General features: G+C 41.2%; 1 protein-coding gene across 1 annotated transcript in view; it reads left to right on the top strand.

Moving 5' to 3' along the window:
- The first annotated feature begins 1,244 nt into the window (after positions 1 to 1,244).
- The window catches only part of si:dkey-91m11.5 (PH_BCR_vertebrate and RhoGAP_Bcr domain-containing protein), a 41,552-nt gene continuing 23,278 nt past the window's right edge, over positions 1,245 to 19,518 (top strand). Inside the window, exon 1 of the mRNA XM_061730463.1 lies at positions 1,245 to 2,942. Within this exon, the coding sequence (XP_061586447.1) occupies positions 1,616 to 2,942 (1,327 nt within the window). The 5' untranslated portion in view covers positions 1,245 to 1,615. The remainder of the gene's footprint in view (positions 2,943 to 19,518) is intronic.

Genomic DNA, 19,518 nt, shown 5'->3' with positions numbered 1-19,518 from the left:
AATGTGTTAGAATCTTTAATCCACACAGTAGGTTGTTTTCTCTGAATTGTTTCCAAACTCTGAGCTAGAAATCTTCTCTTAATAGCATTTCCACGCTATAAAAAATAAATAAAAGGAGAATCATGAAACTTGTGCAATCTAATATTCACATTTATGTCATGGAAATGTCACTAAATTGATGCAAATTAATTTAAATTCCAGTATAAATAATTTAATCATACCATTTTATATATATATATATATATATATATATATATATATATATATATATATATATATATATATATATATATATATATATATATATATATATATATATATATATATATATATATATATATAAAGAATTAGTTTTCTTAATATAAATAACTAAAAGGAGGCAATATCATAGCAATATCTTCCAATTAAATGTTCTAAACTATTCTCCTGTCATGGAAATGTCACTAAATTGATGCAAATTCATTTAAATTCCAGTATAAATCATTTAATCATACCATTTCATATACATATATATATATATATATATATATAAAGAATTCGTTTTCTTAATATAAATAACTAAAAGGAGGCAATATCATAGCAATATCTTCCAATTAAATGTTCTAAACTATTCTCCTGTCATGGATTAATAATGCCATCATCATAATGTTAACTTCACACTTTTTGCAAGGACAAGTGTGCGGAGCATGAGGTGGATGGAAAAAGAAAAGATTAATTTGGCCGTCCATCCACAGGGTTGAACAAACATCAGCAACCAGCTGATTATTATGAGAAGGTTTCGCCTTTTCCATCCATCATCTGATCTGAAACACTTTGGAGACCATTATTATCGGACACACTATCCTCGTGGTCCAGAGCATCTTTTGTTTTTCTTCCCCCTATCTTCTTTAGACCACGTGCATGCTGTTTGTTAATCTTTTTTTTTTTTTTTTAAACATGCTCAGAAATATTGGCCTCAAACTTTTAAAAAACTCTGCTCTTTAAGCATTTTTCGCCCAGAAACGCTTGAGATGATCCTCGTGCTCGTGGGGCGTTTGGAGGATTAAATCTCCGTGAAGCGCCTCCCCTCTCTGAGACTGAAGGCTGGTTTATGGTTCCGCGTTACACCAACCCAGAGCCTACGGCGTAGAATACGCGGCGACGCGTACCGTACGCCGTATGCTCTGCGTCGATTTAACGCGGAACCATAATTCCGGCTAAACGGAGAGGCAAAACACCAGAGAGCTTCAGTCTGACACCAAACACGGAGGACAACAGATGATCCCCGAAGAGCAGCACGGAACAACAGGATCGACAACACGGACAAGGAACCAGAATAAGGATAATCGTAGGCTGTAATCCCTGGACTTTGTCAAAAGGGGGAGAAATACTGGAGAAGATAAGTGATCTTGCCTCTGCTGGATTTTTATTTTATGCTTGTGAGTAAAAACAGAAACAGACACCCCCCCTTTCTGCTTTGTGGCGTGGATCCTCATTTAGACCCTGCAAACTGTTTAATTTGTGTGCCATTGCACTATGGAAGCTGCAAGTTCCAGAGACTCTAGTCCAGTAGACGCTGTAGGATTGTTTATGTTGATATTAGGAGATTAAAAAGTTTGTGTCAGGGTTTAAAAAGATGGTTGAACCATTGGGGTTTGTGGAGGCATGGAGAGCCCAGTTCCCTCAATCTGACCCCCCTATTATGGAGTTGAGCTCATTGGGGGATATTGAGCAGGAGCTGGACAAATGCAAGTCCTCCATCAAGCACTTGGAGAAGGAGGTAAACAAGGAGCGCTTTCGGATGATCTACCTGCAGACCCTTCTGGCTAAAGAGAGGAAATCTTATGATGGACAGAGATGGGGGTTTAAAAAGACAGCCCAGGCAAACGATGGAGACCTGTCCAGTTCCCCGGGCAGCCGGGGGTCCCACACAGAGGAGGCGGCGGCTGAGGATCAGCAAAAGGCAGGGCCTGGCAAGATGACAAGAAGTAAACCCCGTCCAGAGGAAAAGGCGGACAGTTCCTTCCTGGTGAAACAAAAGGAAGGGGTTCCACCTGCGCGCCACGAGTCTGAGCCTCCTGATTTCCCAGTGGGTACAGGCTCGGTAGCAGCTCTGAGGTCAAACTTTGAACGCATCAGGAGAGCGAACTCTCACGCTGGTGATATCAAGGGGTTATCGGTGATGGGCGGCCAGGAGAAACCCTTTTACGTAAACATGGAGTACCACCACGACCGAGGACTGGTCAGGGTCAACGACAAGGAGGTTTCGGACAAGATCAGCACTCTGGGCTGTCAGGCCATGCAGATGGAGCGAAAGAGATCCTTGCATTCCCTCCCAGGGAACCTGTCGGCGGCCGCGGGGGACATCGGCAGGCCTGTTCACAGAGGCAGGTCGTCCGAAGGGAACTGCAGCTACAATGGGTCGTACGAAGACGCTGAGCCCAACGCACACTTCAGGTCCACTGGGGGGAAGTCTGAGAGGCCGCCGGCTGAGTGTCAGCCTTACACCAGTGTGTATGTTGGAGGAATGATGGCCGACGGGGACACTCGAATCATTCACATAAGGGACCACAGCGTAGAGGAGGACGCCCACCTGACCTGGCCGAGGCGCTCCTACTCCCCAGGGAGCTTCGACGATGTCGGGGGAGGCTACACACCGGACTGCAGCTCCAACGAGAACCTGACGTCCAGCGAGGAGGACTTCTCCTCCGGCCAGTCCAGCCACGTGTCTCCCAGCCCCACCACCTATCAGATGTTCCGGCAGAAAAGCCGCTCACCTTCGCAGCAGTCCTTTGACAGCGGGAGCCCCCCCACCCCTCTCCCGCAGAAAAGCCTCAAGCACCAGGGCGTGGGCCCCGAGACCTCCATCTTCGGGGCTCGTAAAATGGGCCAGATGTGGCCCAGCGATGGGGACTCCACCACATCCAGCAGGACTTCTCATAACAGTGTTCCAGGAGATCTTGGTAGGTCACTGCAACACACATGTTCTCTGGCTCTTTCTTCTTTAGGATTAAAAGCAGAAAAGTAGGTTTAAGCTAATTGATGGTGAAGTACTAAAAAGCACTTTTAAAGGCCAACTCTAATCACTAAAAGAGCCATGTTTGTGCTTTTCTTTTTTTTTTTTTTGACCTGGTATACTAAATCCATCTTAAAATGTTTAGTGAAATCTGGATTATTATTATTATGGACTTATTTTTCCTAACAGTTTCTTAACTATTTGTGGTTTTCTCAGTTTTCAGCTGATTTCATGAAGGGGAGCGAGTGGCCTACAAAAAAAGGAGGCCAGGTTTGATAAAAAATAATCTTCTGGCTTTGTTAATGAGAGCTTTATTTGCTCCTCTTTTCCAGTCCTCATCTTCATTGAGCACAGAGGGAAATTTAAGTCTTTCCTATGAGACGTGATAAGCCTCCATCAGGGGATGTGGATAGACGAGAACCCCACATACACGAATCCCAGACAGTGACTGCGTTTACATGCAGTCAAAATTCGGGTTATTGCTAATATTCCGGTTACTGAAACATTGGGAATATTCCGTTTACATGCGTGAGCAAACAGGGTTATCCCTGTATACATGCTAATTAATCATTCGGGATATCTCGATCAAACCAGCGACGCGCGGAGAACGTGATGACGCAATTAGCGTCATTTCCGCTTCTTCTTCCTGTATCCAAATTCAAAATGTGGCAGGGTGGAGAGGCGGCAGCCACTCAGGTGGATGGGACACAGGTGCGCGTGTCCCATCAACCTCTCCACCCTGCCACACAAAACAAATTCTGCTTTGCGCAACATTTCGCTCACCTTCTTGTAAATCTGGCTATCCCGGTACTTTCTACCGTCTACAAATGCCAAAATGTTCATATCCTTCATTACATTTATGTGATTAGTCTCCTCCTCACTCCAAAAGTCTGGCGTGGTCTTGCGTTTCGCCGTGTTTATAAGAACTTCCTGGACTCAAAAGACCAAGATTCCTTGCGAACAGAGCATGCGCAGAAAACAAATTCATGTTCCGTTTTATGGGGATATTCCGTTTGGTGTTTACATGAACGAATATTCGGGTTTTAAAAGGAGTAACCCAGGGGTTTTTAAAAACCGGAATATGAGCAAATTCGGGTTATTCAAAGGGGTTATTGGTGTTTACATGGCCGTGCAAATTCGGGTTATTGCCAATATTCAGGTTTTAAAAGGGTTATTGACTGCATGGAAACGCAGTCAGTGACTGCAACTAGAACTCTTGCTTCTCTTTGAGAAGTGTTTTTGTTACCCTTTCTTTTTTGTTGTTGGTTATAGAGAGGCCTGCTGCTGCCTCTGTTTCGGCCTCTTCTGCACTGAGCGTTGCGGCGCTCTGAGCGAGATGCTCTCACCGAGATGCCGGGTGCCCCCCGGGCCTCAGAGCCTCCGTCCAGCTCCGTCCACCCTGAGTGTTTTCGTGTCAGCACACATCAGCGTTCGTTGTTGTCCTTGGAGCCGAGTAATTAACTAAAGGGGGGGGGGGTTGTCTAGCGTGATAAATTTAGGGAGGCCCTTTCTTGTGGGAGGTGGGTTGGAAAAAGCCCTGACAATTCACTCAAAAAAAGAGGATCGACGGACTAAAAGTGTGTCGCGTAGTTTCCATCAAAACGCCTGCCATCCGCGTTTCCTGTTGTGATGTGCGAACACAATGGAAGTATCAGTCATTGAACACTAGTATTGACATGTTAACAATGTAAGAATGTCAAGTGGGATAAGGAGAGGGGTCTGGGTAACTCGCTGGTTCCAAGGACATAGGAGTTGGAGGCAGGGGAGTGTTTCACCGTTGTCACAAGAGTGACACGTAATGGGGCCAAATGCTCAGCCAAGAGGGATTGGGATACTGCTCACGCTGGAGGATCTGCCTCTTCCCTGACAATCTGTGTTTCCAATGAGGATCAGATAAAGTAGATGAGTAGAACAGTGCATTTTTGTCAAAAAAAATGATCCATCCCAAAGCTTTTTGATACAAAACATGTGAGAAGCAATCGGCATGAAGTGTGAGCTAGCGTGCTGGTCGAATGACGGAGAAGCTCAAATCCTTTCAATCTGGGCTGGGATCACTGCACTCAGCCATTTGTCACTCAGTACTGCAAGCTCACTCTCAGGATATGTATTTCATTTGTGATAGTATCTTGCATGGGAGGGGGGGTGCCTAAATCTTATTAAAGCTACATTAAAATCCTTCTGTGTTACACCGTTACCAACTTTGGGGGCTTGAGGAAGAAAGATTCAAGAAAAGTGGTCAAAGCCAATCAATCAAAGGCTTGGGAGGTCCTAACTTTCAATCAACGTATATCCTACATTTCCCACAATGCAACAGCCATCATATTTATCCTTTAATTTTCAAACCAGGCTTTCAATTTTAAATCTGTAGCCTTAAGCCTTATAATAATTATCCTGATGACATTGATATGACGATGACATGCAAAGAAAAAAAATTGTATGGAACGGTCCACTTGCTATCATTTTACAAAGCTGTCGTATTTTGCGCAGTGAGATATAGTTAGGAGACCCTGAGGTAAGTTTTTATCCAATTAGTTTCTCTGTTTTCTTTGGTCGAAGATGAAATTTCATGCTCAGATCACAGGCCGAGCGGTTCATCCTATGATCAGTCAACTGATGTTTGATGTGTAAAATCTATTGAGTTCCCTTTTGCAACGTCGCCTGTTCTGGCTGACACTCGCATCCTGAGGTTGTGTTTTTGTCCAGAGGTGACTTGTTGCTGTCATAATGGCACAGCTGCTTCATGTGGGTCTCACTTTGTGGATCACCAGAAGTCTGGCTTTCTTTTCAGATGTTGTTGTAAGACCATTAGTGTGCACGTTGCTCGGGCCAGCAGTCGCTTTGAGGCCCGTTTGCACAGTAAACTGCTCTTTGTTGTGGTTTGTGACTTTTAGGGTGTGCTTGGAAAGTTTTTGTTGGTTGTATTTATCATAAAGCCACTGTTGTATTCACTTAAATCTATTAAACCAGCCTAGTAAAGCAAACTTAATTTCAGCATTAAGACACTTTGTGCTCCACATTGCTATGCATTGAGCAATTATAATAAAAGTTCACATGATGCAAAGCACAGTCAGCAAATCAGTGGCTGCAGCTAAATCTTTTTTTTCCTTTACTGTAAAAAAATTGGTGCACCCTAGGGCTGTTCGATTAATCGATTTTAAATCGTAATCGCGATTATGTAATTAGAACAATGTTAAAACGTGAAAATCGTAAAATCGATTTTTCACTTTTTTTTTTTTTAACCTTGTCTGCACACATATTAATGATTGATACCATATTAATGATTGATGGAAATACCTCTCAATACCTGTGACAAGTGCCCCATCGGAGAGGCTCTTTAGTGTAGGAGGGGGCGTTGTAACATGCCACCGGTAGACCGGCTCGTGTTCCTTGCAAAAAACTTGCAAATGTGAATAGCAAATGTAATGACTGACATTACACACCTCTACCTCCTTCCTGGGTTGCATTATTATTTAGCATGCAAAGACCCAGTTTAGTTTAATTAGAAAATGTCTTGTTTTATTTAATTGGAAATATAACTTACTGTATGTTTGCAAGTGCTGATTTGCTGATTTTTTTTTTTCAGAGATAAAACTTTATATTTTATTATATTTTTTTAAACTTATTTTACAGAGTTTTGCACTTTATTCATTCATTTTTGGTTTAATAAGAGCAAAGTTTGCACTTAAAGCCCAATGGGGCAAATGTTCAATAAAAAAAAAATATTTGAAATAATTTCTTTGTCTTTTGTCAATTCACAAACTAATCGTAATCGAAAATCGGATTTTGAGAGAAAAAAAATCGAGATTTTATTTTTGGGCAAAATCGAACAGCCCTAGTGCACCCTGTTCTGAGATGTGTGAATTTTTTAGCCGACAGAATGGATGTGCTGCTGTTTTGTGTCTGGCACGATTGCAGAATGTCTCAGCTTTTGGAAAATGAATGACTTGCCATTAGCTGCCTTTCCTCACTCTGCCCAATCTATATGGACCGATCTGCTTCCTCTTAGTGAAAGGACCAATCTAAATCTGACTCATCTCAGCGGACAGTTTTCCTCTGAATAGAGGAATAAGTGTTGCCTCCTTTTTTTTCTGGTTAACTAGGCCAATTGTCAGTCCTGACTGCGAATAGAACTCCTGATGAGCTGTGGACATTTTAAGGAGGCCAACTCTCTGATGGGTTTGTTTTGCCATAATTAATTACCATCACGGCTCTGACATGCCTGCGGCTGAGGAGGGGTCTGGGCGTGGAGGTTCTCTCATGGTTAATGTATCACACTGCACTGAGATAAAGGTCAGCCAAAAGGGAATAATAAATCTCCCATTAGTTTAACCATAATCCCTGCAATAACCAGGAGATTGTCTTTTAGGATGCATTTTAAGCTGAGCCCGCCTCAGTCAGGATCTGACACAGATTCTGCACATAGGCAGGTCTGTCTCAGATGGAAGGGACATTAATAGAAAGTCCTTGTCTGAAAGGTGTCTGCCTGCATGAATGACCAGAAGTTGGGATTACTTGCTGCCTCAGCAGGAGTCGCGCCATTCCTTGTCAACCTTTCCAGTTACTCGTAGACTCATGAATGTTTGAGGTGCTTTGTGGAAGCCCACACAGGCCTATCATTGTACCTGGATATCAACATCTGAGGTTTGGTGGTCAAGGAAGTTAAAGAATTCAACCTCTCCCTTTCCCAGAGTAATTTTAAGCCCACTAGAGGAAGTGCTGGCAGCTCTAAAGGCAGCCAAGTTTCCCCTCAGTGTATATATGTGTGTGTGTTTGAAAGGAATACACCTGTTTTATTTTGCTGCGTACTGGGTGAAGTGCTCCAAAAACTGTCAGGCCATTAGTACACCAGGCCAGGCATCACCAGCTGCTCTCGCAGTAAAAGCCATGAATAGCCTTTGTGTTCCCGCCCGTTAGAAAATGGAACAAAAACACTTGCTAGAAAAACCGTGCAGCACCGTGTGACCCACTGTTCACTTACTAACGTGCATGTCTCCAGAGACGGAGCTTAATAAAACCAAATCTGTGGCGTGTTTATGAGCCTGTGAGCCTCTCCTGAGCTCCGAGGTCCTCCCTCGCGCCCGGCCCTGCAGCTCCCTGGACCTGCAGCCTCAGCTCCCCTCCCTGGTCCCACTCAAAGGGCCCTCTGTGCTGCTGGCTGGCAGACCAAGTGTTTATGGAATGTCTCAGCTGCTTGTGGGGTGTGGGGGGAAATGGCTAATGAAATGTTAAGTGCTGTATGAGTTCACCTCTCTCACAGTGGCCTGACCCGTGGCGCTTGTTGTGCCACCGGCCACAAGAGTTTGTTTTAGGCAAGAACTTTCTGTCCCAAAGTGGCTGAGGTAGTTCCAGGCTGGGATTTCTGTAACTTTAGCCCAATACAGCTCAGTCATTTTCTTTAATTAGAGCAAATCTTGTGGGTAAACACCCATTTTTTTCCCCCTTCAACACACCTACAATTTGTAATACAAGCTCTCCAACAGAGGTGTCAAGTAACGAAGTACAAATACTTTGTTACCTTACTTAAGTAGAAATTTTGGTTATCTATACTTCACTGGAGTAATTATTTTTCAGACGACTTTTTACTTTTACTCCTTGCATTTTCTCGCAATTATCTGTACTTTTTACTCCTTACATTTTAAAAACAGCTTTGTTACTCTATTTCATTTCGGCCTTTAAACAAAAACTATCCAGTTAAATTGCTCCATCCGGATAGAGTGAATTTGGTTGTGGTTGTTTCAGATGTTCTTGTCCAGTTTTGTTCTTACATCCGTTCCCCCAGATTCCTGCAACTAAACTTGGATGTACATTCCAATAAAGGTTAGGATAAATGATAACATGCCTCTGAAGTTTGACTTTTTGCACCATTACAATACTTATAGGCAACTAGTCATCATATCTCCTGCTCTCTGAAACACATGTTAATGCTCAATAGTACACATATATGGTTCTTTAATATATTTGCATTAGATGCATTCATTTTCAATGGCTTTTTCCCCCCTTACATTACTTTTATACTTTAAGTAGTTTTGAAACCAGTACTTTTATTTTTTTACTTGAGTAAAAAACTTGAGTTGATACTTCAACTTCTACAGGAGTATTTTTAAACTCTAGTATCTATACTTCTACCTGAGTAATGAATGTGAATACTTTTGACACCTCTGCTCTCCGATACAAACAAGTCCAGTTAACGGTGACAATATCACTATGACATTATCGGGGCCGGTTTTCTTCAGCAAAGCATCTTCACATCCAGCAGAGACTCTCTGGGTGGAGGGAAAAACAGCAATATTTCAACATCCATTTCCTTAATTTGTAACACATAATTAGTGTCATAAAGTTGAAGTTGTCATCTTAAATGACCTCATGGCATCAGTTTTTGTTTATTTAGTTGTTGTTTTTTTCAGCACAAACATTTTTCAAAAGCTTATAGTTTATATACAGGATGGTTTTCTCCTAAAAATCAGAAATGGTAGATTTCCCACTTATATTAGAAGTTTTCGGGGAAATCTCTGTTACCAGGCCGACGACTGAACCAATCAAATTAAAGCATGCCAGGTGAGCTCAGTTCACTAATATTTAATCATGTTCAGACATGCAGATGAATATTTCATTGAAGGAAGAGGTCAGTCTAATTTTTTTTTTCTTGTCACTGCTTGCATTTCTGAGCAGTCTTTGTCACACTTTTAGAGAGTATCAGTTTATTTCAGCCATAAAAGTCGAACATGGACGTATCCACCTAAATACTCGCCAGCTTTAGGGAGCAAGATGGTAATAATGATATTCCCTCCTGTGTGAATGAAGCTAATCTCAGTATAACCAGCGGATGCAAGTGCACCATTGTCTGTTTATTTTACCATATTGGAGCAATTATCGGGTTGCCGGGCTCTCTGTTCTTTGGCACATTACAAGCTGTAGTCAGACCGCAAAGAGCTATTTCAATATGCCCTGATTAGTAGGTGTGTTGGAATGGGCGGCTCCTTTTTGACCTCCACTTTTCGATGACTGGCTTTAATTTTAGGCTAGCCTTCAACAGGTCGGAATCAAGTGCTGGTGGGCCCCACCGCCCACAGGAGCTCTGTGGTATGAAGGGCCTCCCCCATCCGGGGCACGCACCAGGTGACGGTAGAGCAGCTCTGTTTTAGTAGAGGGCAATCTCCAGCAAAACCACAGGCGGGACTGGTGGCTGTCTGCCTTGACTGGTTGGTGGGGGGAGAAGACGCCTAGGCCCAATCCCAATACACCCCCTACTTTTCTTCACTAGCCCTACTTTCTTTCACTCGCCCTTCTTTTCTTCACTAACCCTAAAAAAGAAGGGACAGATTTTAGGGCACTTGAAATCTTCCCAGGGGCCTGTCCTAATACTCCCACTACTCCTACTTTCAGCACCACCACTAATCAGGAAGCTGAGAGCCAAAAGCTGTTTTAATTTCAGCTGTAGCGCTGTTAATATGCCACTTTATTAAGTTTTAATATTTTTTCAGGCATAAAAGTAACCTTTAAGATCCCCAACCTGGGCTCAGTTTATCCAAATAACGCCTGTTAAGAAATTTGATCTGATGTTTTCGGCGATAATGAGACCTGGGCGCAGCAGCAGCCGGAGTACAGGATTGATCGCCAGGTCAACCTGCGCCGTCTTCGCGTGGAGAAACCTGCAGCTCTGTGGAGAATTACCACTGGCTGAAATAAATCATTTAGGAAGATAAATGTTGGTTTAATAGATTAAATCTAACAGTTGTAGCTACGCCTGTTAAGAAATTTGCTCCGAAAATTTCGGGATTTCTGTCTGCACGTCGCCGCGTAACCTACGCCGTAGGCCTGCGTTGGTGTAACGCGGAACCATAAATCAGCCTTTATTCTGGCGAGGTTGCAAATAACGGGCAAAAAAGTGATTATGTACATTCACTGAGTGAAGTAAAATATATATTTCTCGCTAGAAATGTAATCAAAACTCATTTTTATGCAGAAACTAACTCAAAATATTGATTTTATTCACTAAAAAATAAGAAATGTCCGCCAGGTTTTTTTTTTGGATTCAGTCTGCAAATGACGACGAAAAGCATTCTGGGAAATTTTTTGGTCCCTAAGTCATCGAGTGAGGATCGCAAATCCCTCGCTCCATAGGGACAATTCATAGCCACTAGCCCTCGTTTTCTCCACTCCCCCTAGGTGAAAAGAGGAAATGGGACACCACTACCCTCACGGGAACGTGCAAAATTTAGGGGTAGTGATGAAAACGAGGGGTAGGGGGAGTATTGGGACAGGGCCTTAGTGCTCAGCGTCACCCAAGCCAGCCGCCATTATAAGTTTAATCAAAAAAGGAAAATCTGAAGCTGAATCTAGAGGGTTCTGTCTCCCATTCTACTTTTAGAAACGCTTAAAATCTACAAACCGGCAGTATGAGGGTAAAAATATCTGCCGAGAGATCATGTAACTATGAGGCCTTTTGAGATGAGAAGTAATTAGGCCTTAATATATGAAGGAAGAATTTTAAATTATATTCAGGTTTTCAAAGGAGGAAGCAAAGACATGACCGTCTCGTCTGGTGTCGGAGGCAGGTATGACCGAGTATCAACAATGACATTTTTTGCCATGACAACATGTCAAAGTCAATTTACTTCTTGTAGGGGTGCTGCACAGCTTTGTGTAATCAGTTGTTTAATACCTTTGGCACCTCGGTCATCACCATGTGAACAGTCTTAGCTTCATCACAGGTTCAGTTTTCTTTAGTTATACTCATAGATTGTTTTGGTAGCCATGACGACACCCTTGCTGACACAGATGCAAGGCAAGGCAAGGCAAGGCAAGTTTATTTGTATAGCACATTTCAACACAAGGTAATTCAAAGTGCTTTACATCAACATTTAAAAGCAGCAAGACACAATTAAACAGTAAATAACAAATAAAATGATAAGAAAAGAGGTAAAATAATAAAAAGCACAAGTTGTTAAAAAGTAAGGGCAGTAGAGTACAGCAGGTACATCTCTTTCTTAAAATGGCAAGAATTAAGTTTCTATACGGTGAAAACGTACAAAGACGGGGTCAAATACAGTATTACAAAAGTAATCTGTAACAATTTGTACGGTGAATTAAACCCATTTGACAATTCTATGCCACAATACCTGTTTCCAGGTGCAACATGACAGAACATCACCATTTAACATCTGACCAAAAAAAGCTCTTGACTCCAATAAAAAAGGTTTCAAATTTAAAAAAAAAACAAAACAACTATGCAATGCTCCAATACAAACTAACTAACTAAGTAAATAAAAAGTAAATGTAGGAAATTGTAATGTCTGTCGCTATATCTTTCCTAATGTCCTAAAGTCCTTGCATAGTATGCTATAAAATATGATGTGGTTCTTGTTTAAATATTACAATAACAGTGACTGGTGCCCCTTTTACAGTTCATAAGGGGCCGTCATGAGTCCAGTGTTTTTAATCTATCCAGTACAGGTATGACTTAATACCACGATTGTACTGCCAACTCAAAAGAGATTGTCTGCACAAAACAGGGTTGTCTTTGTTTACATGGTCATCTGTTGCAGACAGTAGCATCCAAGAAGAAATGTTTGTTGTCTGAAGCCTTAACTAAGTTACAATGAGCTCGATATATTTATGAAATCTGATAGAACTTGACTAGACTGTATTTTGACTGCACTGCAATAGACTTGTGATTTGTGTCAAGTGTCTTCGGATGACTGTTGTTGTGACTTGAACAGTTGAGTTAGTGCAAAGATCCAGTCGTTTAACAATCATTGGAGAACGCCTGGAAGATGAATCCAAGACCTTCCTGCTTGCTATGAAGTGTAGAAAATTACAGGAGCATCAGATTGTGGTCGACATGTAAGGTGTCTGATTCAATTCAATTCAATTCATATTTATTTCGAGCAATAAACATAACATAAGTGACCTGCGTGCAACATAAAATTAAACAAATACCTTTTATCAGGTTTAACAGGTGCAGGTTCAAAATACAAATGAATTCGTCAACACTCGAAAGGGAGTGGGAAGAAGAAAATGTATTTAATCCCACCCCTGTTTCTCATTAACAATTTGACAGATTTTTTTTTTTTTTTTTTTTTTTTTAAGGCTTCCTCCTGTCTCAACATTTGAACCAAAAAAATGAAAAAAAGACCTATATCAAATTATAATAAAAAAAATTTCTACAGTTCACCTCACCTAAATTCACACACATTGTGGCTGCTAAATGCAGATGCATTTCATGGCCACAATGCGTGCAATCCAGGAACAATGTATATAGTAATATTTATAGTTAACCGTTAACTTATATTTATAATAAACCGTTAACTTATATTTATAATAAATACCAGCAATGGTAAGAGTAAAAATACCAGATAAGCTGAAGCTCTAACCAGTTTTTTTCCCTTTTTTTCTCACTGCTGGTGTTGTCTCCCCAGTGATGGCACAGTCGAGAGGGGAATCCATTTGCTAAGGCCATAAAAGGGGGCTAAGCTTTTAACAGCATATCACGCTAGAATCTTCTGTTTCCTCTTCTGGATGTGAAACTTTTCACTCCAGTCCAGATCCACACAACCATTAGAGGAGTGACAAAAAGGACGTCCTTCATCGAACATTTTAGTCTGTGTTGAATCATAAATGCTTGCCTCTTATATCCGGCCATGTTAGAGCCGAATCAATCAAACATTTGCCGCAACTTTTATTTTTGGAAGCTAGTGATCTAAATTCTGCACATCAGCATGTGGACGATCAATGTGCTCACAGCAGGGAGTGATTTGTATTCAATAAGCTGAGCAATATTCAATTTTCCCGGTGGTGAAATATAGACGCGGCTATTTGAGATCCAAATGGGCTCAGTCGATCGACCCTTTGGCTTTTCGATTTTTACTTTTGGGAACCAGCAAAACAGATTTTAACATCCCACATTTGTTCTCCTCTAGAATGACTCAGTACAGTGTCTGTCCTTTCAAACAGCTTTAAAGAAGTGACTGTAAAGTCAATGGCAATGTCATTTTAACACAAGCTGTTGGTCTTAACTTTAAAAAAAAAAAAAAAAGAAATATTCAGAAGAGTGTTCCAAAAGATACTTCTCTCATCCATTTTGGCCTGAATACGAAATAAGGCCACACCATTATTTGTGTGAGAGAGAATCTGTGATGCTGTAACACTGTCTCTGCTGCACATCTGTCACTCCCCCTCTGCCTGTTTATCATGGTTCATCTCGCTGGATTAGGACGAGGGCTTTGGGTGCGTCTTTGCTTGGTCATCAATCGGACATCCAGCATGCCCATGGTATTAAACAGCTGTGATTGTCCTTTGAGCATGGCTCTTGTTTACATCCTGGAGGAAGGAAAAGTGCTCTGTGGTGTCCGATTATTCTCAAAAAGCAGACCTAGAGTTAGGATCCAGTTGTGTGGCTGGGTGCTGATACATCTTAGCTTCTATTTTTTGGTGCCATATTCAGGGTGTGTATGAAGAAAGCCAAGTACTTTGCATTGTATATATAAGAACAGGATTCAGTAATTTATATATGCATTTTATATAATTTTTGATCGGGTGATTTGTCACCATGCTTGACTAATGAAATTCTTGAAAACCCCCCAATTGCAGAGTTCAGAGAAGGTCCTAAAGTAAATCAGCTTCCCCCTGATCCACAGCTCCACATGGCTCACAACCACAGCTGTTGGGCTCAGCCATCTTATGCAATGTTATTAGAATGTATTTATTACATCTCTATTGCACAGCTGAAATGGTTTTAAGCTGCATTTGGTCGGGTATTTGACAGTGAACACATAGAACTGCCAGGACGACACTTATCCATCAATTCAGTTATTGCAGAGTGAATATTTTTAAGCATTGGCACATCATAAATCATTTAAAATATCGCCATGTCTATAGTCCAGTATTGAATTGAATAACATGTAGATAATCTCCAAAGACAAATGACATTTTCTCAGTGTAAATTACAGGTAAAACATTTTACGTAGACAGTATGGACAGAAACTTGCACCCAACAGTGCAACGTCTGGGGGGCAGAGGTGTTCCCTCGTAGTCACATGTCCAGGATTACAACATCTGTTAACGAGCACTGCAAGGACTTCTGCCCTGCTTCTGACGGTCTGTTTAAAGTCTTTAGCTCACTTTAGCCCACATCTGAAATCCATGCAGAGCCACACTGGAGTCCAGAACAAGCCTATGCAGCATTTGATTGGTCACATCTTGAGAAACATGATACTCCTCCTGTCTCCTACTCATCCATCCACCTTCCAGGAATCTACTCCCCATGATGATTAAGGAGAAAAGATGCTAATCTAATTCCCATTTTTATCCTGGTGTCGGTGTCTTCTTTTTTTTTATCAGTAGCTGGTCTTTGGGAGGCGTGCGTGCGTGCGTGCGTGCGTGCGTGCGTGCGTGCGTGCGTGCGTGCGTGCGTGCGTGCGTGCGTGCGTGCGTGCGTGCGTGCGTGCGTGCGTGCGTGCGTGCGTGCGTGCGTGCGTGCGTGCGTGCGTGCGTGCGTGCGTGCGTGCGTGCGTGCGTGCGTGTGTGCGTGTGTGTGTGTACACCTCATTCAAACATATGGGGAAGTATGTCCAAACTTTTTGTCTGTACTGTAGCCTATATGTGTGTGTGTGTATATATATATATGAATGAATTTTATTTTTGTGTCATGTCCGAAGACCCATCCCTTACAGGATTATAAGACACCAGAAACAGAAAATCATCAAATACACAATATCACACGCACTTAATTGGGAGCTGCACAATGTACACCGGAAAAACAAAATAAATAAATCAAAAACCAGAATGGATATTTTTACATATATGTTACTTTTCTTCGCCTATCCCACGCTTTCTCCAAATAGTCAGCAAGTGCAAATACTTTATGATCAAAAATCCATTTGAGTCTCTCAGCATCGCTTACCCACATCAAATCCAGATTCTTACACCTATCAAATAATTTTTTGACGCAGCTCATGATACAGAGGACAGTAAAATAAAAAATGGAACTCATTTTCAATGTCATTAATCTTACAGTAAGGACAAATCCTCTCTTCTTCTGGGACCCTTCGATAACAGCCTGTCTCATGGTGCAGAGGCAAGATTCCTGTATGTGTATATATATATATATATATATATATATATATATATATATATATATATATTCTACAATTTATTTACTTATAATTTTTCACAATTGGCTCCACAGACTCATTTTGAGCCAACCGTCTTTATCAGTCTGTTCTGTGTCTTTGAGTGCTTTTCACGGTTGTTCATCATGTCATTGCAAAAAAAAAAAGAAGCCTAGCTGGTTGAACCGCTGGTGTTTCTCTTTTCCCTTTTTCTCAGGCTGAATGGAGACGACTCGGCACCACATCAGTGTGTGATTACATACAGCACACTGACTTTGCAGAATTATCCCAGTGGGAGGAGCAGGGTTGTTCACATGCAAAAACATGGTGGCATTTAAATGCAACAATCCTTGAAAGTGTAGTGTGAAAGGAACTGATGGCGGATGCTAATGACCCCCACGTAATACCTCTTCACCCTAACTCTAACCCCTTACAGAAGACAATCAACAAGACAATCAACATCTTGCTGCAAATACTGAGGGACCTAAGCTTCCTGTTTGAGGCTTCTTTGCTTCTTTTAAGTGGCACTTTTATGATGTTCTAAAAAAAGTGAATTTTATTCAGAATCCAACTGTGAAGAAGTTTTTGAAGGATGTTAAATGATAGCTGCAGATTCGGAGTGACTAAATAAATCACAGCAAGAATACAATGTTATGTCATCAGTACAAGAGCAGAAAATACAATCGTATAGTGAAGAAATTGCATTATCCATATAAATGGAGACAAACGGCAGTTCAAAGAGGGAAGGATTAAAAAGGTCACTATAAAACCCAGACAGCAACCCTTTGTTATGTAAGCTGAGTGATCAACTGTATCAACATGCCTGTGTTGTAATATCTGACCAGCAAAGCCCTGAAAATATGAGAGGTACATTTTAATAGCTATAACTGTTGATGAATGAGTTAAGAGTGGGAGTCGGGCCTGTTTGTGCAACGATGACCTTGTGCAGAAAGCCTGTTTCCGCTTGGAGGCAGATGAATTGCTGAGTTTTCCGGGCAGACCTGCCTGGACACTTCCTCAGTAGCCGTCCTTGTGATCGCTACAACAACGGCATTCACTGAGGAGCTATTGTGCTGTTCACTTTCGCACACTGACCATAGCCAAGTAAGCCCTGCGTATTTAACATTTTTCCAATCAAAGACACAAATGGCTCAGTGCTAAAGACTTGACAAAATGCATGTTGTAATCTCTTTACTGATTTGTGGTGTGTTTTTTTGTTTTTCCTGTTTAGCCAGTTTAAATGGTTTGTTGCTCTGAGGTGGCTGCTGAAAAGAGGATATGTTGTTCATCCCTTGCTTGGCCTGATGTATGATTTCTCCCGAGTACAGAGTGGCCTTTCACATCCACTTACCCAACTCTCTGCAGCTATTTGTACTGCACAAGTTTCTTCATCTTGCAGTCAATACAGCTCTCGCTCACAGCTGAGCCTGTGTGTTTTGAGTCCGTTGTCACGGCTGGAGTTCATGATTTCATTTGTGTCCTCTAGGACTGTCCGGTGTTGGTTGTAGATATCCTCCCCCATCTTCCGGAATCCTCTCTTTCCTGTTTTCAAGCTGTGATAAAGGAGCTCAGCGGCCCCTCTCTTTACATGTCTTGGTGCACATCTTAAGATACCCCTCCCCCAATTTTATTTTTTTATTTTCTTGTATTTATTTAATTCAATAAAGTGCTTCCAATTCTGATAAATTCCCTGCATCCGCCAGCTACCACGTACTTGACACCAGTAATGATGATTATGATGATTATAAGTGTTGGGGAGTCGGGGTGGCTGACCATAATTACAGGATGCAGAAGCTGTCTATCCTCATTTTAAGTTGTTTTAAAAAGGCTAAAGTCACAGGGATGAGAAAAGCAACATACATTCCTTACAGCTCCAGTGCATGCAGGCTGTGTGTGTACTCTTGTATTTCCTGAACTGTCTGGAAGAACTGCAATGCTCTCTGGGCTTTGAGATTTCTTTGATTAGGTTTTTCAACTGTTTATTTTACACCAAGCTAAGAATATGATCCTCAATGCGACATAAACCCCACCAAAGGGAACACGCTGCAGAAAGCGCCTGGTGCGAGCACCGCACGTGTCTTTGCCTGCCTGCTTTTTACAGGCTTATCCACTCACCTAGCATGTGCACGCAGTGGCTGGAACAGGCTGTATGGTGCACGTATGTAGGTCACAGGTTTATGAAGGTTAAAAGAGGATTTAATTTGAAAACAGAGGTGCTCGCTGCTAACTATTTATTGTCAACCGAGCACACTGGGGTAATAACTGTTGTTGGACACAGACAATTTTTCTTGGCCCTTAACATTTCAGGCATAATGTAGAGAAACGGCTGAAATCAGGGTGGGACCCTGATCCTATCACGTGAGCTACTTGTCAAAGGTTAGTCACCAACTGTGCTCTGAAACTCTCCTGTAAAACTCTAGATACTAAAGGAGAACAAAACAAGTATTTGCAATCACCTTTAAAAACATTTTATTTCTTTGTCGTCCTTTGTTTATCATTTGTTTCTACTTTTTAAACAACTGGCAATAGATTATCATATATATACACAGGACTGTCTCAGAAAATTAGAATATTGTGATAAAGTTCTTTATTTTCTGTAATGCAATTTAAAAAAAAAAAAAAAAAATGTCATACATTCTGGATTCATTACAAATCAACTGAAATATTGCAAGCCTTTTATTATTTTAATATTGCTGATCATGGCTTACAGCTTAAGAAAACTCAAATATCCTATCTCAAAAAATTTGAATATTCTGGGAATCTTAATCTTAAACTGTAAGCCATAATCAGCAATATTAAAATAATAAAAGGTTTGCAATATTTCAGTTGATTTGTAATGAATCCAGAATGTATGACATTTTTGTTTTTTTTAATTGCATTACAGAAAATAAAGAAATTCATCACAATATTCTAATTTTCTGAGACAGTCCTGTGTATATATATGATAATCTATGCCCAGCAAACAGCACATAAACCTCTATAATAAATTATAGATATGATCTTCACACAACTGCCTAAACAGTAAAAGTATAAAAGATGTTACAAAGCTTTCTAGAGCTCAGAAAGATTGAGGAAAGAGACAACAAGCAGTAAGATGTCGGAACAGGCACATTCCTCCGTAGGTGAGCGAATGTCTGCGTCCTGAAACCAACTGCTGCGACCAGAGGGTTGGGGTGAAAGACCTGGTTGAACTCACTGTGGTTGTACAGACTGTGGTGTTACCAGAGGTGTCAAAAGTATTCACATTCATTACTCAGGTAGAAGTATAGATACTAGAGTTTAAAAATACTCCTGTAGAAGTTGAAGTATCAACTCAAGTTTTTTACTCGAGTAAAAGTATAAAAGTACTGGTTTCAAAACTATTTAAAGTATAAAAGTAAAAGTAATGTAAGGGGGAAAAAAGCCATTAAGGAC

The sequence above is a fragment of the Cololabis saira genome, chromosome 9 (genome assembly GCF_033807715.1).
Source record: "Cololabis saira isolate AMF1-May2022 chromosome 9, fColSai1.1, whole genome shotgun sequence".
Taxonomy (NCBI): Eukaryota; Metazoa; Chordata; class Actinopteri; order Beloniformes; family Belonidae; genus Cololabis; species Cololabis saira.
This window is presented reverse-complemented; position numbering and strand designations above follow the sequence as displayed.